We start from the raw sequence: 27,908 nt of genomic DNA, 5'->3' as shown, positions 1-27,908 counted from the left end.
AATTCTTGCGGTGACCCCATATTTACAATAACGTTTGAGCTACTTGTTGGGCCTTGGCTGCCGGGAGCTGGTGATGTACATTGTTTCATAGGCTGCCCCTTAGAACCCTGTCTCGACTATGTAAATTACTTTTTATTATTAAATGAAATCTCACAGCCACTGCTACATAGGACCCAACTCTGCAACTACTACAAGGCCGACTGTACTAACCCCGTCACACATCCAATACTGGACAGCTGGAGCTGGTGACGACGTGTCATGGCCACCATGATGGGCATGCACGAGCCAGCATAGTTGAAAGCAGGCAGATGCTACGGCGCAGAGCAGCACTCAATGCAGATGTTCCTTGAATAAATACAGGTAGCTTGATAGCTGAAGCCAGACCAAAGATTTTTGAAGCTCAAGCACAACACATGTGTTATTTTTTTGCACTTGGCAAAGAGCTCATTTGCCGAGTGCCCAAAAAATTGCACTCCACAAAACACATGGCACTAGGCAAAGAGCAGGTTTCTGGTAGTGACATGTTCTTTCCAGAGAAGAGCTGCTAAAAGTAATGCATGTGTTCCTGATGCTTCCTACTCCTATACACAATTACCATAGGAAGATCACTAGAGAAAGCAAGTGCTAGAATTGAAATGCTACTCGCTTGTCATACCTTGCCTAGTGCTTTATACACATACACCAACCATGCCTTGAAATTTAGTCAAGCAGTAATTGTACAATCAATTCTGATGTCAGAACTTCTGTGGATATCATGCAACCAGAAGTTTTTCCTTTACTTTTGTGTCACTACTGTGATTTATAAAAAGAAAAAAAGGTCACAACCGATAGGCATTCAAGTTTTGCTAACTTTGCTCACAAATATATATATCCAGAGTAGCATGCATGCTTACAAGGAAGTCTCATGGGTTCTTTATTTTTAGACATTTCCATTTAGAAAAGGAGAATTCTCATTTTGATCGATGCTGTTAATTTGCTGTCCATGCCCTTCTAAGGAGCTCTGGAACCATGTGGGCATCCTGTCCTGTTCTTCTTCTTGTGAGGAGGAGGACAACGATCGATGTTGATAACACAGACAAGCGGATGTACCAGCATTCAGATCACAGTATTGTGGCAACATGGATCTTCTGCTATGAATCTGTACAGGAACCAGCGTCCCAAGATCTCCTGACACTTCCCAATCCTATTTAACTACCATAGTATCCTACCAATTGAACAAACTTGTAGCCTCCTTCTTAGCTTTGCTTTTATTAATTTATAGACTGATGTTTTTTTTTAATTAAGGAATGAAACATTCCGGCCTTCACAATCACAAGTGATTGCTAGAGCCATTATAGACTGATGTTGAGTCTATTAATGATGTATAGTGAGATTTAGTGTTGTAGATATATGGAAATGAAGAGAACCTAAAATGTTGTTTAAGCTTCTCCCACTACGTGAAAAACTTACTAAGAGAGCGCCCCTCCCCACACTGTAGGGGCGGTTAACATTTGAACCGCCCTTACAGTGGGTGGGCAGCCAAGCACAAAGCCAGCCGCCCTTGCAGTGTTCTCTGTAGCATAAGTAGCCAGCCCACTCTTCTTCCTCCCCGAGCCACTCACTTCCACTCGCAAAAAAAAGGTTTGGGAGGCCTTGGGCACCTCCCTAAAATCACTCTAGGAAGGGGGGAGGTTTTGAACTTAAATCCTTTGGTGGGGAGCTTGTTTAAGGTAAGAAAATGCTATTCCCACCCTCTAATCCATGTTTTATTGGTTGGTTAGTGAGCAATTTACATTTTGGTTTTCTCTCTCTTCCATGGAGCTTGAGCTTTGTGTTGACCAAATTAGAGCTTATCTATGATGCTATTAGTGTAGAATAGGTAGAGACACCACCTTGCACCATCAATTAGGTGATATAGCTTTATTTTATTGGAGATTAATTGTAGTTTCATGTATGGAGAGAAAAGGCATTCTAGATCTAGGGTTTCCTTTTTTTGTTTTTGTTTCATGAATTTGGAATGTGGTTGGCATGAATAGTTATTGGTAAACTAATAGTTATTGTTAATATTAATTGTTTCTAATAATGGTAGATCATAATTGGTAAAATTAATTATGTCTAATAATCGTTTCTAACACAATTATTACTAATAATGATAGATAATAATTGTTGCTAAAAATGGTAGATAATAATTGTTACTTATTAATTGTTGCTAATAATGGTAGATAATATTTGGTAATATTAATTATGTCTAATAATCGTTTCTAACACAATTATTACCAATAATGATAGCTAATAATTGTTGCTAATAATGGTAGATAATAATTGTTACTTATTAATTATTGCTAATAATGGTAGATAATAATTGGTACTTATTATTTGTTGCTAATAATGGTAGATAATAATTGTTACTTATTAATTGTTGCTAATAATGGTAGATAATAATTGTTACTTATTAATTGTTGCTAATAATGGTAGATAATAATTGGTACTATTAATTATGTCTAATAATCATTTCTAACACAATTATTGCTAATAATGATAGCTACTAATTGTTGCTAATAATGGTAGATAATAATTGTTACTTATTAATTGTTGCTAATAATTATTCTCAACTAATTAATTTTTTTATTTATGTAAAGATGGAGAATAGGGCTACTTGGATGTATGGTTTGCCTAGGTACTCACAAGCCTATGCTGATGAGGTGGACAAATTTATTACAATCGCAGTGAATCATGCAAAGACGTTGTCAACAGGAAATAATTGTTCAGTTATTTGTCCCTGTAAAGATTGCAAGAACCACTTAGCAACTTATGATGTGGAAATCATCAGATCACATCTGATTAGGCGAGGATTTGTCCCGAACTACACAGTATGGCTTCATCATGGTGAAGTAATGTTTCTTGATGGCAACGATGATGACCAAGAAGACGATGCTGAAGAAGGCCAATTGTTGTCCCAATACGCAGACATGTTTGAAGCACAAATGCAACATGATTCAGTAAATGAACAAGCACGTGGTGATGATGTCGGTGGTGTCGACAATAATGATGGGGATGTTGGCGGTGTTGACAATAATGATGTTGGAGCATGTGAGGGGGATGCAGAAAACTTTGACAACTTAGAGGAAATGCTTCGGGCCATTGGACCAGAAATACTACAACAGAAGAAGGGTCTAGAAAATCTAGAGCGGGTGAAAACAGCGTCAAAGGAGACTGTGTATGGTGTTGAGAAGGGCTGTCCAACACATTGGACACTGCTCCGTTTTGTGCTTGAGCTACTCATCCTGAAGGCTAAGTACGGCTGGTCAGACTGCAGTTTTGACGATCTGTTGCATCTTCTTTCATCTGTGCTGCCACTGCCGAACTTAGTTCCCTCCAACACATACCATGCTAAGAAGGTCATAAGTCCATTGACAATGGGTGTTGAAAAGATCCATGCATGCCCCAACCATTGTATCCTTTTTCGTGGTGAAACGTTCGAAGGTCTGGATAAATGTCCTCGTTGTGGGGCAAGTCGGTACAAGGACAATGACCTTTACAGTGGTGGAGAAGCCTCCACCGGGAACAAGAGGAGTAAGAAGGGTTCCAAAAAGGTGGTACAAGAATCTCGACCTCCAGAGGACACCCCATTAGGCAACGACGCAAAGAAGAGAAAAATTCCTGCCTTGGTAATGTGGTATCTGCCAGTGACCGACCGCTTGAGGCGTATTTTCCTGAACCCTAAGGAAGCCGCGCTCATGACATGGTGGGACGATGAGCGCAAGGTCGATGACGATGTGATTGCACACACGGCCGATGGCAGTCAGTGGCAGGACTTCGATAATAACAACCCACTGTTCAGTTCGGACCCAAGGAATGTACGGTTTGCCTTGAGCACCGATGGAATGAATCCCTTCAACGAGAGGACGAGCAACCATAGCACTTGGCCAGTGATCTTGACCATGTACAACATCCCAACGTGGTTGTGTCAGAAGAGAAAGTATCTTTTCCTCACTGTTCTTGTTTCTGGCCCTCAGCAACCAGGCTTTGATATGGACGTGTTCCTCGAGCCTGTGATGGAAGAATTCGAGAAACTATGGAGGACAGGGGAGCTGATGTATGATGCTTTCCAAAAGGAGACCTTCACATTAAGAGCAATAATATTTGTGACTATCAACGACCACCCTGCATTGTTTGCCTTGTCTGGACAAATCAAAGGCAAGACAGGATGCTTAGTCTGTCTGGATGATACTAAATGGGTGTACCTAGATGGATCTAAGAAGATTGTTTACATCAGGAATCGTCGCTTTTTAAAGCAAGGTCACAAGTACCGCAGCAAAGTGTACTTAAAGTATTTTGGCAACATCCCAGAGGATGAAGATCGACCTCCGGAGAGACGTCATGATGGACAATATGTGTTCCAAATGGTGAAAAATATAAGTGTCATCTATGGAAAGAAGAAAATGGATGGAACACCTAGAGATAGAAGCACACCTCCTATTGAAGGCGTGCCTTTTAAGAAAAAGTCAATCTTCTTTCAGTATCTTGAATATTGGCAACAATTGGAGGTCCCCCATGCCATTGATGCTATGCATGTGCAGAAGAATGTCTTTGAGAGTCTCATCGCTACCTTGATGGACACACCGAAGTCAAAGGATAGTCTCAAAGCAAGGAGAGACATGGAGCAGCTACATGTGATGCCAGAGCTTCACCCGGTACTTGAGACAAAAACTGGAAAATACACCCTACCCGCGGCTAGCTACAACCTGGACCTAGAAGAGAGGAGAGGTTTATGCACTTCTGTGAAGGGGATCAAAGTCCCGACTGGGTTTTCGGCAAACCCGAAGAAGCTAGTGTCGATGAAGGACCTATCATTTCCACACTGCAAGGCTCACGATTGTCATATGATGCTGACGGTGTTCCTACCAATCGCAATAAGGGCTATCAAGCCAGAGTTTTTGAAGATGGCTATCACCCGCATGTGCTACTTCTGGTCGAAGATCTCACAGAAGAAGATTAGCAAGACAGAGCTGAGTGACCTACATGATTTTGTCGTAGAGACCCAAAACCAACTAGAGATGTGTTTACCTCCCGCTTTCTTCGACCCTATGGTACATCTCATGATTCACATGGTTCATCAGATACAGGCGTTGGGCCCTTGCTACTTGCATGAAATGTGGTCGTATGAGCGGTTCATGTCGGTTCTAAGTCGATATGTGCATAATCGTGCATACCCAGAGGGCTCTATGATAGAGGGCTACAGTAGTGAAGAAGTCATCGAGTGCTGTCAAGAGTACCTAAAAGTACAGAGAGGGATTGGTATTCCCGATTCTCACTACAAGGGTAGGCTGGCCGGGAAGGGCACAAATGGTAGAAAAATCTTCATCGACAATGAATACGCTGAAGTGAGTCGGGCGCACTACGCTGTCTTGGCGAGCACAAAACTGATGGAACCATATATTGATGAACACATGGAGATCATCCAATCAGAGAGAAATGGTCGTACAGGTGATTGGGTCATGAAACAACACAAGCAACGCCTAACTTCATGGTTGAAGGACCAAAACATACAGCCTGGAGAAACCATAGATTCTATTACCATCAGTAAGTTGGCAGCGGGGCCATCAAGACAGGTGACATCTTGGAGTTCTTATGAGATCAATGGGTACACATACTATACCCACGCAAAGGATAGTAAATGTGTGAACCAAAACAGTGGTGTTCGAGCAGTGGCTATCGGCGCAGGGGGACAAAAGATCGATTACTTTGGCATAATTGAAGATATATGGGAACTTGACTATGGAACTGAGGCACTAAATGTGGCCCTATTTCGATGTCGCTGGATCAAGCAACATGAATTCAATGAAATCGGATTGAGGGTCGTGGACCTTCACAGCATAGGCTACCAGGATGATCCATGGGTCCTTGCTTCACATGTTACACAGGTTTTCTATATGACCGACCCGCTCAGCATTGTCCCCCCAAAGAAGAAACCTAAGCATGTGGTTATCCCTGGAAAACAGCACATTATTGGAGTTGATGGCGTTGATGATGTTGAAGCCTACAATAAGTGCGATCAGATGCCGCTATTCACAGACTTTATTAACAAGATTGGTGTTGTGGAAAAAAGCCTACCCAAAGATGTATTGCCATGGGAACGAAAAGGTGTGAAGTGGAAAACTGTTACGGCGGCGGATACTAATAAATAGTCATTTGTATGTGTGTGAGACTTTATTTATGTATCCATGTGAGACTACATTTATGTATGTGTGTGAGACTACATTTATGTATGTGTGTGAGACTACATTTATGTATGTGTGTGAGACTACATTTCTTAACGCTTTGTCAAATGCAAAAACGTCCTATATATCAAATGTACATCCTGATGAGTGGAACAAAGTTGCTATTCATGACTTTCGGAGTTGGGGCCATTCAGGGTCCCGAAAACGTGCGTGTAGCAGTAAAAATTTGAAAGTTCAAAATTTGAGTGGTCCAAACCATCTCATATGAAAAGTTTACCATTACACCAAATGTGTGTCTTGAGAAGGGGAACAAACTTTGTATTCATGACTTTTGCATCTGAGACCATCTCGGGTCCGGTCAAAGTGTATTTTGTCAAAAATCCAATGTTTGACTTGGTCAAACTAGGTCAAACTAGGCAATAAAAGACCTCAAATGAAAAAAATTGAATACAACATAGTTAGATCTCATCAAGGTCTACCTTTGGTACACAATACATTTTTGCATTTGGAAAAGTTACAGAAAACTCAGTTCACATGTTTTGAAAACCCAAGGCGTGGCTTGGACAAACCTGGTCAAACGAGTGAGTAAATGACCTCAAATGAAAAACTTTTGAATACAAGGTAGTTAGAGCTCATCAAGATACACATTTCATACATAGGACATTTTTGCATTTGAGAAAGTGTTTGTAAACTCTAGTCACAAAGTCTTGAATCACACATAGACTTTATGAAACTACATGCGGGACTTGTGGATTTAGAACTGCACTTTCTTAACGCTTTGTCAAATGCAAAAACGTCCTATATATCAAATGTACATCTTGATGAGTGGAACAAAGTTGCTATTCATGACTTTCGGAGTTGGGGCCATTTAGGGTCCCGAAAACGTGCGTGTAGCAGTAAAAATTTGAAATTTCAAAATTTGAGTGGTCCAAACCATCTCATATGAAAAGTTGACCATTACACCAAATGTGTGTCTTGAGAAGGGGAACAAACTTTGTATTCATGACTTTTGCATCTGAGACCATCTCGGGTCCGGTCAAAGTGTATTTTGTCAAAAATCCAATGTTTGACTTGGTCAAACTAGGTCAAACTAGGCAATAAAAGACCTCAAATGAAAAAAAATTGAATACAACATAGTTAGATCTCATCAAGGTCTACCTTTGGTACACAATACATTTTTGCATTTGGAAAAGTTAAAGAAAACTCAGTTCACATGTTTTGAAAACCCAAGGCGTGGCTTGGACAAACCTGGTCAAACGAGTGAGTAAATGACCTCAAATGAAAAACTTTTGAATACAAGGTAGTTAGAGCTCATCAAGATACACATTTCATACATAGGACATTTTTGCATTTGAGAAAGTGTTTGTAAACTCTAGTCACAAAGTCTTGAATCACACATAGACTTTATGAAACTACATGCGGGACTTGTGGATTTAGAACTGCACTTTCTTAACGCTTTGTCAAATGCAAAAATGTCCTATATATCAAATGTACATCTTGATGAGTGGAACAAAGTTGCTATTCATGACTTTCGGAGTTGGGGCCATTTAGGGTCCCGAAAACGTGCGTGTAGCAGTAAAAATTTGAAATTTCAAAATTTGAGTGGTCCAAACCATCTCATATGAAAAGTTGACCATTACACCAAATGTGTATCTTGAGAAGGGGAACAAACTTTGTATTCATGACTTTTGCATCTGAGACCATCTCGGGTCCGGTCAAAGTGTATTTTGTCAAAAATCCAATGTTTGACTTGGTCAAACTAGGTCAAACTAGGCAATAAAAGACCTCAAATGAAAAAAAAATTGAATACAACATAGTTAGATCTCATCAAGGTCTACCTTTGGTACACAATACATTTTTGCATTTGGAAAAGTTAAAGAAAACTCAGTTCACATGTTTTGAAAACCCAAGGCGTGGCTTGGACAAACCTGGTCAAACGAGTGAGTAAATGACCTCAAATGAAAAACTTTTGAATACAAGGTAGTTAGAGCTCATCAAGATACACATTTCATACATAGGACATTTTTGCATTTGAGAAAGTGTTTGTAAACTCTAGTCACAAAGTCTTGAATCACACATAGACTTTATGAAACTACATGCGGGACTTGTGGATTTAGAACTGCACTTTCTTAACGCTTTGTCAAATGCAAAAATGTCCTATATATCAAATGTACATCTTGATGAGTGGAACAAAGTTGCTATTCATGACTTTCGGAGTTGGGGCCATTTAGGGTCCCGAAAACGTGCGTGTAGCAGTAAAAATTTGAAATTTCAAAATTTGAGTGGTCCAAACCATCTCATATGAAAAGTTGACCATTACACCAAATGTGTATCTTGAGAAGGGGAACAAACTTTGTATTCATGACTTTTGCATCTGAGACCATCTCGGGTCCGGTCAAAGTGTATTTTGTCAAAAATCCAATGTTTGACTTGGTCAAACTAGGTCAAACTAGGCAATAAAAGACCTCAAATGAAAAAAATTGAATACAACATAGTTAGATCTCATCAAGGTCTACCTTTGGTACACAATACATTTTTGCATTTGGAAAAGTTAAAGAAAACTCAGTTCACATGTTTTGAAAACCCAAGGCGTGGCTTGGACAAACCTGGTCAAACGAGTGAGTAAATGACCTCAAATGAAAAACTTTTGAATACAAGGTAGTTAGAGCTCATCAAGATACACATTTCATACATAGGACATTTTTGCATTTGAGAAAGTGTTTGTAAACTCTAGTCACAAAATCTTGAATCACACATAGACTTTATGAAACTACATGCGGGACTTGTGGATTTAGAACTGCACTTTCTTAACGCTTTGTCAAATGCAAAAATGTCCTATATATCAAATGTACATCTTGATGAGTGGAACAAAGTTGCTATTCATGACTTTCGGAGTTGGGGCCATTTAGGGTCCCGAAAACGTGCGTGTAGCAGTAAAAATTTGAAATTTCAAAATTTGAGTGGTCCAAACCATCTCATATGAAAAGTTGACCATTACACCAAATGTGTATCTTGAGAAGGGGAACAAACTTTGTATTCATGACTTTTGCATCTGAGACCATCTCGGGTCCGGTCAAAGTGTATTTTGTCAAAAATCCAATGTTTGACTTGGTCAAAGTAGACAAAAATGAATAAACTTTGCATATATATATATATATAAACTAATCATAAAAATGTATGAAATAATTCAAAATTATTACATATTAGGTCAAGTGAGGCACTAAAGAATTTTTAAGTTTACACAATTTTATTTTTTAATTCCAAACCAATTTAGTTTGAAATTATATAATGTATATAAATTAAAGATACAAAAACTTGGAATAGTTTGAAATTATATAATATATATAAATTAAGTATAAAAATACATGGAATAAATTAAAATTATTATATAAATACATTTTGAACTTTAACTAAATTAAAAAAATGATTTTAAATTTCAAGAAAACCACAATAAGGGCGGTTCACATCTGAACCGCCCTTACAGTGGGGCTGCCCTCCATAAAACCCCCTTCCGTTCGCAGCGCCTAAGCCAGGGCGTTCTCATTCGCAGTTGGACGCCGTCAGGCTGCCCGATTCCCCCCGATCGGAACCCTAGCCGCCGCCGCCCGATTTCCACGCCACCACTCTCCTCCCCCTCCCCCTTCGCCGGTGCCGTGCAACGCCACCACTCTCCTCCCCGCGCTCTCCTCCCCCTCCCCCTTCGCTAGTGCCCGTGCCACGCCACCACTCTGCTGCCGCCGGGAGCCAGATCTGCACACGGCCGCCCGCCCACGCGCGCCTCCACGAGCTCGGCGAGTCTGGCCGAGGACCTCGGTCGTCCACGAGCTCTTCGTCGGCGCGTCCACGAGCTCTTCTTCCGCGAGCTCGGCGACCTGCTTCCGTCCATGTGCGAGCCCGTGCGCTCCGCCCTGTCAGAACCCTAGACGTCGCCGAGGGCCGAAGATCCACGCGCGGCCGCCCGCCCGTCGGTGAGCCTGGGCACTCCGCCTGCTAGGAACCCTAGGCGCCGCCCGTCCGCGACTCTCTCCTTCTCCTCCAAAGGTATGTGAGTTTGCTCACTTTGCTTTTTTGAAACCATCTAGTTTCATAGGCTGCTCAGGTATGTGAGTTTGCTCACTTTGCTTTTTTGAAACCATCTAGTTCTATATGCATGATCTGCAGTAGATTTTAGGTGCCTAGCAAAGTCACAAAGGTATATATACTTGTTGTCTGTACTGGTGTCTGCGAGGGTTATAACTATGTTTGAAATTCTGGTAGCTCTGTGTTTGAAGTCTTGTAGACATTGCTGCAGTAGTTGAAGCAGCTGGATGGTTTTACCTTTGCACGTTCTGAATATATCAAACTTTTGGTAATAGAAGTCTCTTTCATTTCTGCTATCAGCAGATAGCTATAATCCGGGGCTCTGATGTCATAATCGATGTCGATCATACTACTGTAATTGTCTTTTAGAGCTATGTTGTCTGGTTAATGATGCTTTTGCCTGAGTCATATTTGACATGAATATTATTATAGATTCAGGAAATGTTCCCTCAATCATCTATTATCTTTATGTTTGACTCTGAACTCTATTTGTATGATCTTTGACTTCTAGTTTGTTCCATTATCATTTTATAGACAATCTGTTTACTTTGACTTCTATGCCTTGCATTAGCTTATCATTTGATAGTCAATCTGTTTCTTATTTCTCCCACAAGTTACATAGTTTAGTCACTGGTTACCTATTACTGGTTACGTTCTGGTGGCTTACTGTCATTTTAATTTGTGGCTTACTGTAATCCTACTACTACTGCTTTTGTACTACAACTGTACTACTACTCTCTCTATGACAGTTTTATATACTGAGGCATAATTACTGTTGTTTATATAGCAGGCTGCTTATATGCCACTCCTCTCTACTACTACTACTACTACTACTACTACTCTACTGTTGTGGTGGCTTACTGGGATAATTTTGAATTGGTGACATTTTTTGAACCGTGCCCCTCTATACTACTACTATACCCTCTCTCCTCTACTATTGTTTTGCCGATGATGAAATTGTCTAATTCAATACATTATTTTAGAATATGAGCTGATGATCCAAAACTTATGAGTAACTTGGCATCATTACTAGCCGCCTCTATAGTGCCTTGTTCTCTATTTTGATGCCTTGATGCTCCAAGTTCTTGATCAAATGATGCTAGACATGTTTCTGAGGCCTTTTTTAAACCTTTCCCTCTCCTCACCTCTCCTTCCTCTCTGCTCCTTCTATCTCTCTTCTATTCTCTACTCTCATCCTCTCTCCAACACTACTGCACTAGTCTACTACTAGTGCTAGCTGCTGCTCTACTCTAGTACTCTACTAGTACTACACTACTGTTGGGGCTTACTGTAATCCTACTACTACTGCTGTTGTGCCCAACTCTCCTACTACCCTCTCTATGACAGTTTTATAAACTGTGCTCCTCTATACTACTACTACCCTCTCTCCTCTTCTATTTTTCTTCTCTCCTTTGTTTTGCCGATGATGAGATTGTCTAAGTCCATTCATTGTATGGAATATGAGCTGATGATCAGGAACTTGTGAGGAACTTGGCATCGTTACCAGCGGCCCCTATATGACCTCATCTTCTCTATTACGATGCCTTTATGCTCCAAGTTCATGATCAAATGATGATTGACATGGTACTGAGGCCTTTACTACGATCGATTACTTTTTTTTTCAAAATTTCTTGCTCGATGATACAAAAGGTGTAGTGAGACAACATGACAGTCAAATACCCATAGCTTCTCCTAGACCGAAAGCTTCTGGGGGAAACTCGTCTCGAATGGAGTGCCATTGGATACTAGCCTCCCCCAGAGGTTTTCGGTCTTGTAGTGCAAATGGGTTTTCTCTTAACCTATTACTGACTGTCATATAAGTCTATGATCTATGATCACCACAGAGCAGCGGATGGCTCTATAAAGCAGCAACCCGCTAATTTGAGGGCACATTAGTTTCTTCTTCTTCTACTACTACTACCAAACTAATTTGTCTCCTTTGTGTGTTCTCTCTCCTATCTTCTCCTCTCATCTGCTGCTGCTGCTACTACTAAAGCACTGCTACTACTACTAAAGCACTGCTGCTCTCTCTTCTCCTCTCTTCAACCTACTTCTCTGTTTTGATGCCTTGATGCTCCAAGTTCTTGATCAAATGATGGTAGACATATTTCTAAGGCCTTTTTAAAACCTTTCCCTCTCCTCACCTCTCCTTCCTCTCTGCTCTTTCTGTCTCTCTTCTATTTTCTACTCTCATCCTCTCTCCAACACTGCTGCACTAGTCTACTACTAGTCCTAGCTGCTGCTGCTGCTGCTACTACTACTACTACTACTACTACTACTACTACTACTACTAATACTACTACTAAAGCACTGCTGCTCTCTCTTCTCCTCTCTTCAACCTACTTCTCTGTTTTGATGCCTTGATGCTCCAAGTTCTTGATCAAATGATGGTAGACATATTTCTAAGGCCTTTTTTAAACCTTTCCCTCTCCTCACCTCTCCTTCCTCTCTGCTCTTTCTGTCTCTCTTCTATTTTCTACTCTCATCCTCTCTACAACACTGCTGCACTAGTCTACTACTAGTCCTAGCTGCTGCTCTACTCTAGTACTCTACTAGTACTACACTACTGTTGGGGCTTACTGTCATTATAATTTGTGGCTTACTGTAATCCTACTACTACTGCTGTTGTGCTCCAACTCTACTACTACTGCACTAGTCTACTACTAGTGCTAGCTGCTGCTCTACTCTAGTCCTAATTCTACTACTCTTCTCTCCTACTTCTATGATTTTTCTTCTCTCCTTTGTTTTGCCGATGATTAGATTGTCTAAGTCCATTCATTATATGGAATATGAGCTGATGATCAGGAACTTGTGAGGAACTTGGCATCGTTACCAGCGGCCCCTATATGACCTCATCTTCTCTATTACGATGCCTTTATGCTCCAAGTTCATGATCAAATGATGATTGACATGGTACTGAGGCCTTTACTACTTGTAATACTTTTTTTTTTCAAAATTTCTTGCTCGATGATACTAAAGGTGTAGTGAGACAACATGACAGTCAAATACCCATAGCTTCTCCTAGACCAAAAGCTTCTGGGGGAAACTCGTCTCGAATGGAGTGCCATTGGATACTAGCCTCCCCCAGAGGTTTTCGGTCTTGTAGTGCAAATGGGTTTTCTCTTAACCTATTACTGACTGTCATATAAGTCTATGATCTATGATCACCATAGAGCAGCGGATGGCTCTATAAAGCAGCAACCCGCTAATTTGAGGGCACATTTGTTTCTTCTTCTTCTTCTACTACTACCAAACTAATTTGTCTCCTTTGTGTGTTCTCTCTCCTATCTTCTCCTCTCATCTGCTGCTGCTGCTACTACTAAAGCACTGCTGCTCTCTCTTCTCCTCTCTTCAACCTACTTCTCTGTTTTGATGCCTTGATGCTCCAAGTTCTTGATCAAATGATGGTAGACATATTTCTAAGGCCTTTTTAAAACCTTTCCCTCTCCTCACCTCTCCTTCCTCTCTGCTCTTTCTGTCTCTCTTCTATTTTCTACTCTCATCCTCTCTCCAACACTGCTGCACTAGTCTACTACTAGTCCTAGCTGCTGCTGCTGCTGCTACTACTACTACTACTACTACTACTACTACTACTACTACTACTACTACTACTACTAATACTACTACTACTACTACTACTACTACTACTACTACTACTACTACTACTACTACTACTACTACTACTACTACTACTAATACTACTACTAAAGCACTGCTGCTCTCTCTTCTCCTCTCTTCAACCTACTACTACTACTAAAGCACTGCTGCTGCTACGACTACTACTAATGCTGCTGCTGCTGCTACTACTACTACTACTAAAGCACACTTTATTCCTTTCATCTGTTAGAACAAATCACGAAATGACACGGACAACAAGCAATGCAGCCCGATCCAACGAACATGAAGAGCACCCTAGCCCTAGAGAGCAAGAAATACATGATCAGTTTTCTCAGGAACAGTTTGATGAAGAAGTGGGCAATGGTGTAGCATTTATGCTTACTCAGGAGGAGTCTGGCGAGGAGCAAGGGGGAGAAGCGGGAAGAGGAGAGACTGATGAAGGATCTAGCAAGGACGATGACTCAACCTCGGGATATGAAAGTCCTGAGGATCCACACCCATGTGAACCTAGACGGAAGCCAACGACGGATGAGTTGGACAAGGACTTTGACCCAAACGAGGAGGTAGGGATATGAAGGTCACTTAGTAAACCATAAATTTTGGTAACGATATGGTTGTGTTACCTCTACTAACACTTTGACCTGTTGTTTATACAGGTCCCTCCTAAACCTCCAAAAAGACCACGTCGGCGTCCGACACGTTTCGCCGGACACGACGGGGCAAGGGAAAGGAGGGCAGAGGCAACAGGCACAGAGACTACGATTGTGGCCTCTGCTCCGCAACCTGAAGGCACAACCTCGGCCTCGACTACCAAAGTGAAAAGGAAAGGAGGGGTCAGAAAGCCAAACCACTATCCAAATGCAAAAATGGTTTATGTGATTGATGAGGTTGGGGAAGAAGGGCAGATCCTTAAGCCAAAGGAGTTCCAATCAAAATTCCGCAATGCAATTGGGGCCCTAGTCAGAGACAAGTTGAACCCATCAATCCGTAATTGGCACGACTATCCAGAGGACATAAAGGATGACCTATGGAAAAATCGTCTGTTGGTCAATTTTAATTTTAGGATTCCGGCAGAGAAGCTACCCCTAGTAAGACGACGTGCTATGAAGATGATGGGAGAATCCTTCCGACGTTGGAGGAATGAGCTGAACACCGAGTACATCAAAAAGGGGTTAACTCCGTACCATAAGTATGGACACATCACTCCTGCTATCTGGGCGTTGCTCGTGGCTGAGAAGACTGCACCAGAATCTTTGGCCTTAAGTGAAAAGAATAGCTTGCAGGCGAAGAAGAACATCCACCACCCTCGTCTAGGCCCCGGTGGCTACGAGGGCAAGGAAGAGATGTTTAGAAAGATGGAAGAGGAGGCCGTAGCTGCTGGGAATACAAAAGTAATGAAATTGAAGCCACGCACCAAGCGTTGGCTCTTTGCCAGGAATCTTGAAGAATCAGGCAGCAGTCTGAAATTTGCCAAGCCAGAGACCGAGGAGGCAGTGTCAAGGATAATGAAATATTCTGAAGACATCGAGAAGGGCTCATTCACTCCTTCTAGAGAGAAGGACGAGCTTAGCCTTGGCTTGGGAAACCCCGAGCACCCAGGCCGTGTCAGGGGGTTAGGGAAACATAAGACCTGGAAGGAAGGATTTCGAGAGGATGTGGAGATGTACAAGAAACATGGTAGAAACCGGGAGGAGAGTCTTGCCACCCTAGTGAAGACCCTAGTTGCCAAGGAACTACAGGAGCAAGGACTGTCTACCGAGCGACGGTCACAAATGGAGCCGCCTAGGGATTTGGTTCTAGTTGGTAGCCCTCCAAATGTTCAAAGCAGCCAAGGTTCCAATGCAGCCTCCGCCTCAGTCGATCACATACGGGTGCCAACTCGTTGCATCCTGTTGATTCCCATCGGTAGGGGACAGGAGATGGCTGAGGTGGCAACGGGTCTGGCACATCCTCCAATTCCAGGCGACATCTGGCACCATAAACCGGTCCCGGCCGACTATAGTAAGGTTGAGGTGCATACCGTGAATCCCGAGTACGCGAAGCATAAGATTGAACACCCAACTAGCGAGGGGATTCGTGAGCTTGGACTACTCATGAAACAGTTCATCCTATGGTACAAAAAGGATATTGTGTTGAATGTTTCCTCGCCAACTCCAAGTGATGTACACCTGGAGAGAGTCCACCTTGAGGATGGAGCGGTGTATTCACCGTCTCATGAGGACCACTTGATGCATGAGAGGGTACCGGCTTCTCCAACCGCTGGTGAGCAAGGGGTCGAGCCAGGGCATGATGAGACGCCACATGAGCCTCAAATAGGTGAACCTTCTGTAGCTCGTGCGGAGCCAGAGCATGAGATGCCACATGTGCCTCAGAGTCCGCAATCTTCTACAGCTCGTGCCGAGCCAAAGCGTGATGAGACACCACATGTGCCTCATAGCCCAAAACCTTCTACAGCTCGTGCCGAGTCAGAGCATGACGAGACACCACATGTGCCTCCTAAGCCACAACATTCTCCAGCTCGCCCCGAGCAAGGCCATGATGAGATGGCACAGACTTTTCAACAAGCACCGCCGACACATGAAGAACTACTCCCTCTAGTATGTGAAGCTCGTGAAAAGATCCCCATCATGATAAGGTCGACAGGGTCAAAATCTTTTGTGGATATGAATGTCTCGGGTATGTACAAGTGGTATGCTCATGACCAGTTCAAGCCTGAGAACCAAGGCCCGAACAAATTTGCCTACAGGATGCCCACTGACACCTCAGACTACACAACGATAACAAAGTATCCAGATGTTGAAACCATCAAGTGGTCAAAGGATTGCCCGAAAGAATATGTAAAAGGCAAACGTTTCCTACCAAACCGGGTCTTGTGTAAGATGCCATATGGAATGAGAAGGTTCCATGATTGGTACTACTTGCATGTTTCACGTACAGAACTGAATGTGTTGGAAGCAGTAATACCTGCTCGCACATTTGGAGGCCCTGCTTCGGGTATTGCCTTTGACTTCAGCGACATCCAATCATGCTTTCACCTTAGTTCAATGTCGATGAATCTGATTCGCACTTGGTGCCTGTAAGTCCTCTTCCTCTTGATATGATTTGAAAGTAACCTAGTTGGATTTTGCTAAAACTAACTTACGTCATGATTTTTAGAATGCAAGCAAACTTTATGAAATCTACACGCTCAACGAAAGCCGGGTATGTAGACCCTATGCCTATAGCACAAATAAATTTTAATTACCCATCGAGATGGGAATTGGATGCGCCACAGCTAGCTGCTGGAGGGACGTTGGCGGAGAAAGAAAAGATCCGTGCGGCCAAAATAAGAGAAGAGTCTCTTAAGGTTGCGGCATGGCTTGCCGTATGTTTAAAGAATCTCCAACACTTCGAAACAATATGGATTCCATACCACTTCAAGTAAGTTCGATTAATTGTATACTTAACGATTGTTCGGTTTATCTTATTTTGATGCAAAGGTACTTATGTATTTATTTAAAATTGTTGTAGCAATCACTGGATAGTCATAGGTCTCGATGTCGGGATGAACATGGCATGGATTTGTGATTCTGCAGATTTTGACCCTCACACATATAAAGACTTCATGTCAATTCTCATTACGTAAGCAAATTTGTAATCCTAGTAACCTTATATGATTCACTTTAATATCGACTTCTGCATACTACAAGTCACATCGATTCTCATTCAAACAGGGCATTCAGGGCCTATGTCAAGAATCACAAAGGAAGGCATGATCCAGGTCTGGGGAGCCACTTGCGTTTCAAATCTCTATGTTCGGTAAGTGCGACTTAGTTTGGCATAAAATTACTAATTTTTTCAGTACTTATACTTGACACATCTCCATTTGCAAATTGAAACAAAGTTTCCCAAGCAAAGGCCAGGGAGTCTGCATTGTGGATACTATGTATGTGCTTTCATCAGTAACACAAAAGGCTACAGGAGACACCCTGAATTGGTAAGTTTGAATCTCTTAGTGGGTTGTAGTATGAAAACATAGTATTTCTCACTTAGCTTTGCAATCTCTTCTTTACACTAGACCTAAACTTGTCTTTTACGATCTTGTAGTGGAAAGAAGAAAAAGGACTAAAAAGGGATGTCTACAGGGATGATGACCTCTTAGAGATTGTCGGTGACCTTTGCAACTTTATAATGGACCATGTTGTTTATTACAAAGGTGATTACCATAACCCACAGTCCGACTTAGGTAGCAATCCTCTTTACCAGCACCTCCGTCAGTGGGATAGGCTATGTCTAGGTCGTTGATTACATGTGAACTTGTTGGAATGGACTGTGATCGATTTGTATTAGTACCTGAAAAATTTCGGACTCTTTTGGATGGATTTGGACATGGAAACATTTTGGACTTGAAATGTGGTGCTGTGTATATGTATGGATATTTATGTTGTGAATCTGTGATGTTTTCTGTCTCTGATTATATATGTATATATGTATGTGGTGCTGTGCTGTGCTGTCAACTCGATTATTGTAATTTTTATTTTTTTTTCTGAAAAATAACTGTAGGGGCGGTTCTAGATAGAGCCGCCCTTGCAAATACAGATAATAGAGGCGGCTGAGACACAAGCCGCCCTTACTAAGGCTCACTATAAGGGCGGCTGGAAGCACCAACCGCTCTTACAGTAGGCCACTGTAAGGGCGGCTGTTGTTTCCAACCGCCCTTACAGTGGGCCTCTGTAAGGGCGGCTGGTGTTGAACCGCCCTTACAGTGAATTCCACTGTAAGAGCGTTTGCATAAGGGCGGCTGGGCCAGCCGCCCTTACAGAGCTTATTTAGCCGCCCCTGCAGTACCTGACTGTAGTAGTGTCCATCTAACTATTGCTATAATTGGACGTCTAAATAATGGAATTCCTACTATATATTCACAAGACATGCGAGACAAAAAATCTCTGTATAGTGAAGACACACTCAAGGTAAAAAACTACAGATATGACTATCTAGGGAAAACATAAACATTAGCTGATAATTTTATCGCAATGGGATAGAGGTTATGAAATCCATTTGCATATTAGAGTATAATCCAGTTGTGGTCCAAACCAGTTACACAATGACATCCCGTTTCCAAACGGTCACACCAGTGACAGACCACACACAGATAGGCTTGCCTTGTACATGGAGCGATGGTCCTAGCCACTGCCGATCCATGTCATGGCAGCAGACATGAGCCCATGAGCAAGGCGTGGAGGAGCCAGCCATGGGACATGTGCCAGGAAGGTCATTGACGGCTGCTGGTGGGGCAAGTGCCAGCTGGCTCATCGATGGTCGCCGGCTGCCCCCCTAACCAACAAAGCCGATGTCAGTTGTTCCCGCTCTTTGACTACTCTGACATGGGTCGCTTCCTGGACTACTCTAATGTCTGGCCTTGCCGTTTGGGTTCGACGATGAAGAGCTTCAGCAGTCTGAAGAGTAGCTTTATGACGTGGTGGAAAGGCGGTGGCGAGTCGCCTGTGTACGTATCAGATGATGAGGATGGCAGAGGCGGTGCCACAACGCACTGAGAGTCTCATGGTGAACTCAGCGTGACGGTGAGCTTGAGCAGCTGGATGTGTATCATTTAAGGAGGACTGCCACTGAATTTTACTCCTGGCATTATTTTAGAACATGAACAAAGATAGAGCATGTGTAAAGGTAATCATTTCTATAATATCATAGTGTATTACAGAAGAATATATGTTTCTTATCATGTGTCCTAGTATAATATTCCCACAATGACTAGAACACTGGTTGATGGACAAAATGCTTGTACCAATACATATATGGCTTTACACTACTGTAAGTGGGTTTTCTAGATTAGCTGCCATAAAAAAGCTCCGAAGCAAAACACTACCGGATTTCCTGAGTTTGCCGTAGGCCCCAGGCCTACTGCAAACCCCCTCTCGCCTACGGCAAACCTTTTGCCGTAGGTTGCACACGGCAAAGTGTCTACGGCAAACTATTTCACGGCAATCACAGTTTGACCTACGGCGTTTAGCAAAACACACGGCGAAGCTTTGCCGTAGGTCGAAATGGGGCGCACGGGAAAAAAAAGTAGCAAACGGAGCGGCGGTTTTGGCTTTGCCGTAGGTTGCACACGGCAAAGCTTTGCCCTAGGCCTCTCCTAGCACACGGCAAAGAAGCATGGCAAAAAATCTGATTTGTATTTATTTTTTAAAATTTTTTTGCCGTAGGCTGTCCATGTAGCCTACGGCAAAGCAGTAAGTTTTGCCGTAGGGCTTGGCTTGGCCTACGGCGAATAGCTCCCCTTTGCCGTAGGCCTTGGCATGGCCTACGGCAAACCCCCAGAACAGGCCAATTTTTTTTTGGTTTTCAGAACTGTTTCTCATGTACCATAATAGCACAATATATCACATATCACAATTTATATCACATATCAGAACAGGCCAATATATCACAATATTCCATAATATACCACAATAGCACAATTTGTCGCATACACAACCATAAGTTCATCACCAAGTCCAACGAAACAACAAGTTCGACACATATGTCATACATAACATACACGACCATAAGTTCATCACACGTCCGATAAAACAACACAAAGTCCATGAACAAAGTAGAAGACCATCACGCCAATTGACATGAGGGTTCACCAACCGTCACATAAACCGGGTCAAGGTGCTTGCGGAGACCTGTGGGCGCTCGATGTACCCACTTGAGGACTTTGCTGATCCGGCGCGTGATTAGAACCTGCGGACGGAGGCTGCACAAAGGATGAGACAAACATTTCGTAAGTGAATTTGGAGACTAAAGACTTAAAGTTTAAGATATAGATAGCGGTCTAAAATGAAAATTTCAGCAGCACCTCCCCAGCACGAGGAGGTTTCAAAAACCTGCAAAAAAACATCGGCATGGAGGCCGGCATCCACAGCATCGGCACGAAGGCCGGCAACAAATCATCGGCACGAAGGCCGGCATCCACAGCGGCTCGATGGCCGTAAACCACAATTGCAAAGCTAGATGTTGCATATATGATGTTTGTGTCGCTAAGCAATGGTTGAAGCTAGAGGTTGCAAAGCAATAAACATGGCAAGTGAAGTGAAAACTCACAGGAGTTGGAGCTGGTGCAGCTGGAGGGGGTGGAACGTAGAAGGTTGGTGGCGGAGGTCGACCCATCTCAGTCCCAAGACTTTGCACATAGAGTGCTATCTCCCTGTAGTGCGCCTCTATCTCAGCGATCTTGTCATCCCTTTGCGAAATCTGGGTCTAAAGGATTGAACACTTGTGTTACAATGGAAAGCTATGTTATGATTAAACGATAGAGCGAGACAGAGACAGTGAGTACCTGCAAGTTTTGGATGACAGAATCCTCTGCAGTTGGCCTCGGACGTACCACTACGCTTTGTCCCTGCCTCCTGGCCCGTGCTCTGATCTGGTTGAGAGTAGGAGTAGTGCCGGAGTTGATCATGCTATTAGCCATACAATACCGCCCATGCTGCTTGCCTCCTCCCGCCTGCATGACTGCTTCTCCACTTATGTCCTCGGTGTAGGGATCGAAGCCTGGCCCATGGATCCTCTGTGACGTCTCGACGTACGAGGTGATCCGACTGTGGACGCTGGAGTTGCTGTACGACTCGGGCGGGTCATTAGGGTTCCACTCGACGCTGGATGTCGCCTTCCCTTTCTTCGACAGAGCATACGTCTTCAGCTGGCTCATAGTCTGCCCAAGGTGTGCCGCCGCCTACACAAAAACAAGATGATTAGAGGGTACGCATATAAGACCGTTAGAATGAATCATTGAATCCTCATACATACATATCTAGCTCTGTACTCCTCCAGGATCAAGTTCCCTTGGTGGTGTGCTGGACCGGGCATCCTCAATCGTCGCTCGCGAGCCCCCTCGTGCAATTCCACCCAACCCTCGGTGCTCCACTTGTCCACCATCATTTCCCAGCAGAGGCCTTTGTTTTGCACCCAATACGGTGGCACCTACACGTCATTAGAAACATGACACTTAAGAAGAACAAATTAACGGTACTTAAACTCCAAATAAAACCATGTTACGGTTTAAGACTTACCATCATGTATTGTTCCTTAGTCAGTCTATTTTCGGTTTTTCTTGCCCCGGCTTTGACCACCTTCACGTGCTCGTACTGGGCATTGTAATCTATGACCGCTTGGAGGCGCGCATGGTGGTGCATGTCATGCACCAGCTTGACGGTCGCATTGAATTGATTTGCCATTTGCACATATTGGGGTTCAATCCTAAAGAAATCCTGCATGTACGACGTAGACAATGATTATATATACAAGGACCAAACAATGTGCAGTATACTAGTGAGCAATGAGGATGTCTTACCCACATCTCGTTGAGGACCCTAACCGCCTTGTTGTTGAAGACCCTGCCAAGCACGTCTGGTTGATCCGGCGCAACTGCGTAGTGCCCCCACGTCCATGCCGGCTCCGGCAAGGACTCCGGCGTCACTATGCCAGGATGGGTAACATGAATATCATTTTTCCCATAGTTTTTTCAAACCATTTCACTAACTCATAGTTCATATTTGACCGAATTCAAAAAAATGAAAATCAATGCTGGTAATTACAAAAATATAGCAAACATTTTCAAAAATTTATGAAATTTCAACATGGGGTTACAAATGTTGAGTGTGTGTAGTGCAAAAATTATGGACAGCAGAAAATGAAAAAAAAATTTGCCGTGTGCCAAAACCAAAGCACACGGCAAAAAAAGGTTTGCCGTAGGCTGGCCACCTAGGCCTACGGCAAACTCAGTTTTATGCCGTAGGCCGGCAGACAGCCTACGGCAAAGTGTGCAGGAGCGAACGGCGTGAGGGGGGGAGACTGACGACGTTGCCATTGCCGTGCGTGGGTCTTTTGCCATAGGCCGCCTACGGCAAACAAAGGGCTTTGCCGTAGGCCTGTTTTTTAGCCTACGGCAAAGCAACGATTGCCGTAGGTTTTTTTTTTCGCCGTGTGCTTTCTGCGGACACACGGCATATTTGAGTTTGCCGTAGGTTGCACACGGCAAAGATTGCGGCCTACGGCAAACTCAGGAAATCCGGTAGTGAAATCAGCTGGTCCAGTGTTGAAGATGGACTTGTCAGCAGTTAAGTATGATCTTCATGATGGATGCTTTGCGTTTGCCTCAGTTGAAGTTCTTCGGTTTACAAAAGAAACTGTGGAGATGGATCCAGGCAACAATACAACTATGCCCAAGGCTGATGGCAAGACTAAGGAATGAAACTGTAGAATGTCATCCAACCAATTCTACTAGCTAATTAATTCATTACTATATGTAGTAGCTCTATCTTATTGCCGCGGCCGCTAGGAGTAATCATCCTTGGACTTGGTGCTCTATGGCCAAGCCACCAGGTCCAGGTCTTCTCATCTCCCTCTGGTCTTCAGTGCTAGATGTTGATAGATCCAAACACAGCGGTAGAACAACTCATGCATGATTTCCTTGTTCACGAATAATCACTACAGGCTAAGCATGAAAGATACAGTGCAATACATTGCAATCGTATAACTCCCAAGGCCTCCCAAGCTTACTACCGTAGCAAGCAACACAGGAATTATTCAAGCTCCTCTTGTTCCATCAAATCAAACTTGTGATCCATTACTATCTCTCGCTATCTGAACAAGCTGCTCTATTTGAGTGCTGTGTTCCTAGCGCCTTCATCTCTATGCTGTTTTATATATGGACCGAAGATGGTACGATCACACACTTTCATTCCATCAAATTATTTTTGGTTCGACTTAACTCTGCTTAGGTCAGTGTCAATGGAGAGTTTCGTGTCCCAGTTTCCAACACATCTGATTTTAGAAACAGTGCAGAAGAGTTTTATGGGGATGAAACTCTCTCTGCTCCCATGAAACTCTTATCATCTCTCACTTTATTAATACGATGTTACATCAGCATATTTAATGCCCATAAAACTCTGATGAAATCACATTGAGACTGACCTTAGTGTCTTCAAACAAAGATGTAGAAGCCAAGCATTTATTTACTGCCTCTAGCGCTGCCTGGTGGAGCTGAGCAGCTGACACCCATGATAAGTCATTGATTGCTCATAATGTCTCTTCTCAAAACTGATTTTCATATAATTAGCTGCAGCCCTGTTTCATTTCAGCATCTTGTCATCCAAACAGTAAATGTAATGGGCCGGGGCATCACACGCTGCTATGCAAACAATTTTTATATCTGAGTTTAATTTGAACTCATTTCCACCTGTGTTTAGCCACTGGCATGTAAACGTAACTAAGGCATACAGAAGCTTCAGTCTTTGACATCGAAAAATTAGACAAAATTTCGACCGCACCTAGTCTGGCCAAAGTCGCCCAGAATCCACCTTTTTCCTCCGTAAAGTTCATGAACAACTTGCCAGGGCATCAGGCCATCCAGCAAATGGAACTCCCACAGCTGCAGTCACCCACATGACACTTGTTGCGGTGTGTGGTATCAGGTGACTCCAATAAGCCACGGTCCTGTCAACTTCACAACCGACAAGCCCAAGCCGCATGTCAACACAACCTCCGAGAAGGTTCTCTCTGAAACAGTCACTCCTGATGCCTCTCAAACATAATTCTATATAGGTCAAGGCAGTAGTTATAGTTGTCATAGCATGGATCTGTGAGCTTTGTCGCTCCCAAGAACACTACTACGCATCGTCACTCTTAGTTATAGGCAACGCATTCTGATTTTCCTTGCCCCTACAACTTGACTGCTGTGCAAATTTGTTTGCACCAGTAAAATAATGTGAGCCACCTGCTTCTGAACTGACAAATTTAGTAGAAATATTTTTCATTCAAAATAAAATCTCAGCAGAGTCGTGTAAACACCTGAACGTACTGCTCTCTCAGCTGAGGACGGGCTAGTTAGACCGGACTTTAACATGAGCATTGTCGCTCCCAAGAGCTCATATTACGTATCGTCACTCTTATTTATAGGCAACGAATTTTGCTGTTCCTTGCACCTATAATTTGACTGATGTGCAAGTTTGTTAATTAGGACCAGTAAATTAATGTGTGAGCCACCTGCTTCTGAACTGACAAATTTAGCACCTTTATTTTCCGTTCAAAATGAACACCTAGGTGTACTAGTACAAATGGCTGAACTTGGTTATGAAACGAAAAACAGAAGGTGTACTAGTGCAAATGGCCGATCAAACACAAGGAGACAAGCACTTTCTGTTGGAGCTTGTAGTATTCTATAGAGTCTAGGTCTTCGTTAAAAGTTTCAAAATTTAAAGCACATATGACACCACTACACAAATGATTGTGCAGTTAAAATCTAGTTTTAAAAATAAGGCAGGCCCCCCTGAGAATCAAATTTCAATCTACATATATAAATAATAGGAAAAATATCAGGCCAGACAGGTTGTAAGGCAAGTTCGCATGCATGTGTCAAGCCTCAAGTGTCATATTCTTTTTCATGGAATATTTTTTGACAGTACAATTCCCAACAGAAAAATCTTTAACTAATTTGATGGTATCACTGTAAAGATAATACATTTCCTTGCGATGAAGAGCTTTTTTGTGTCGGTTTGGTAAGATCTCTAGATCCATCGTTATTTTATTTTTCCTGTCAGCGTTCACGGTGGTTGGCCATCGGGCAATTTATAATTTCCCTATTCTATATATGTATATGTATTGCCCATTTTGAATCAGTCTAACTGTCAGAGAAATTATTTTTGATTTGCCTATCGGTGGTTTGTCTTTTGTAACTACGCCGTCTGGGATATTCTGTTCGCAGAAGTGGTAATTCAATGTTTAGGCTTTGAGAGGTACTAACTGAGACATAAATTAAAGAGAAAATTCTTTATTTCACACTAAAAATCTTGATGTTCCAAATTTAGCAGCCAAAGTTGAAATCTTTCCTATCTGAACTCACTTGAAATTTCTGTTCCTAAAAATGACACTACCATCAGAATGGGCATGTAACGGTGTTAATTGAGACATAAAAAGACGATTTTGCCTCTCCTTCAGTTTTTAGTCTGGGGCACCTTCTCTTTGTTACACAGCTGTTGTTGGCACAGTATAGAGGTGTTTTGCCGCCAATTTTTTTTCTGTTTAATATGGCTGTTGTTCCCTGGAGTACAAAATTGTTTTCGTGTTTTTCTTTAAGGTCATTTTTTGGGCCATTTTTACACCATTTATGTTCCAATTATTTGCACAAATTGCACAGATTTATTTTTGCACCAATTATTTGCACCATGATAATAAGGCAAACAAACTTGAAGGAACATCCACAATTACATGAGATCAAGAACATCCAGTTTAGCATATACACTAACATCCAGGTTCACAAACACACATACAGGTTCACATCCACACATAAATATGAGGTTCACATGCACACATAGACACCAACATCCAGGTTCTCTTCACATAAACAGTGAAGCCAATTGAGACATACAGGTTCACATCCAATAAACCAAAAGACATAACAATTCAGCTTCTCAGATTCACAAACTCAGTCTTCTTTTACTCTTTGTGCTCATTGCAGGACTTGTAGGTTGAACCATTTTGCTCCTTGTGCCCATGGCAGGGTTATCAAGTTGTGGCTTCTGAATTTTTTGAGTCCTTTTAGAAATTACCTTCTTCATTTTGCCCTTCCCCTTCCTAAAAACTTCAGCGCTACCCTCCAATGCGCCGCTGCCTTCGCCGTCTGTGGTCACACAGGAAGTTTTTGATATCCCCTTTCTCGCCTTGCGTGTACTGACCAAGGGGCACATTAGTCCTTTACCTGGTGGCGACCCACATGTCAGTTAACCATACAGTATGTCCAAAGTGACGGTAGTGTCATTTTGGGAACAAAAAATTCAAGTATGGCCAAATAAGGAAGAATTACACTTTGGGTGCTAAATTGGAGAGCATGTTTCTTTAATATAAAATAAGGAATTTTCTCAAAATTAAATACTATGATTTCTTACTAGAATTATTGTCATATGCATTTGTAATGTATTAATTATTACATCTGTATTTAATATCGCATTATTATAGAACATTGATAATGGTATTGTTGACTAGTATAGTATAGCAATTGGTGTCTGTAACCTTTTCCCAACCCTACTGTACGCCCTCATTGTCTCTTAGCAATATGATATTAGTTTTCCATGGGATTTGACTAAAATTTTCTGTTTGTTCCATCCATATGAACACATTCCATTTTGAAAAGTAACTAGCCGAACAAATTAGATTCATGAAGCATATATGCTCGAGAAGCATATATGATGAACACATTCCATTTTGAAAAGTAATGAAGTGAACAGTTCGTTCTTGCAAAAAAGGTAAAATTCGTTCTTGATCCACATGTTTGGTACTCTTGGAGTGCTTACTAACATTTCAAGAAGTATTGGTTATAACAAATATTTGATAGGTAGTGTATATTTGATAGGTTGACATTGCCTGTGTCAGTAAAATGTCAACAACGTAATAGGAATTGGCTGGAAGCAAAGGCATGCCCAGATAATTTTCAGTTTGCAGGTCTGGCAGAAACAGAGTCTCCTATGTCACTACAGGAATTCGCGGGTTTGCCGACAGCTGAAAGCTGTCGGCGAAGCTCCTTTTACAGTCGGCAAAGAGTTTGCCGACAGGATTTCCCTATTCCTGTCGGCAAACCCCTGTCGGAAAAAATCCTGTCGGCAAACAGGACTTTGCCGACAGCAATTAGGGCGCTGTCGGCGTCCTTTCGCCGACAGCCACGTGGTCTGTCGGCGAAGTGAACGGCATCGCCGACAGCCAAGGCTGTTGGCAAAGCCAGGTTTGCCGACAGCCAGGGCTGTTGGCAAAGTCATGGTTTGCCGACAGCCAGGCCAAGATAGCTGTCGGCAAAGTCCAATTTTTTGCCGACAGCCAGGTAAACAGGGCTGTCGGCAAAGTCCCTACCAAGGCTGTCGGCAAACATCTGCTGTCGGCAAAAAATACACAGCTTTGCCGACAGCTATGGTCAAAGCTGTCGGCAAAGCTGGGATTTTTTTTTTACTATTTCATTGCATTCGAATCACATTTATAGCA

The 27,908-nt window shown here is 42.6% G+C and overlaps 1 protein-coding gene and 1 long non-coding RNA gene across 2 annotated transcripts; both read left to right on the top strand.

Moving 5' to 3' along the window:
* Positions 15,681-17,774, top strand: LOC8069708. Its single transcript, XM_021446508.1, has 4 exons — positions 15,681-16,974; positions 17,055-17,318; positions 17,409-17,519; positions 17,612-17,774. The coding sequence occupies exons 1-4, from the start codon at positions 15,818-15,820 to the stop codon at positions 17,709-17,711; spliced, it is 1,632 nt and encodes a 543-aa protein (XP_021302183.1). The 5' UTR covers positions 15,681-15,817; the 3' UTR covers positions 17,712-17,774.
* Positions 17,834-18,273, top strand: LOC110437685. The gene is made up of 2 exons (XR_002455602.1): positions 17,834-17,874; positions 17,985-18,273. It is a non-coding gene; the product is annotated as an uncharacterized LOC110437685 (long non-coding RNA).

This window comes from Sorghum bicolor, chromosome 8, assembly GCF_000003195.3.
Source record: "Sorghum bicolor cultivar BTx623 chromosome 8, Sorghum_bicolor_NCBIv3, whole genome shotgun sequence".
Lineage (NCBI taxonomy): Eukaryota > Viridiplantae > Streptophyta > Magnoliopsida > Poales > Poaceae > Sorghum > Sorghum bicolor.
This window is presented reverse-complemented; position numbering and strand designations above follow the sequence as displayed.

Excerpts from the sequence above, each read along its gene's own strand:
- LOC8069708 (XM_021446508.1), top strand. The coding sequence starts at position 15,818 with ATGGCTGAGGTGGCAACGGGTCTGGCACATCCTCCAATTCCAGGCGAC. Across the intron at positions 16,975-17,054 it reads CTGATTCGCACTTGGTGCCT|AATGCAAGCAAACTTTATGA; the intron begins GTAAGTCCTCTT and ends CATGATTTTTAG. Across the intron at positions 17,520-17,611 it reads TTCATGTCAATTCTCATTAC|GGCATTCAGGGCCTATGTCA; the intron begins GTAAGCAAATTT and ends TCATTCAAACAG.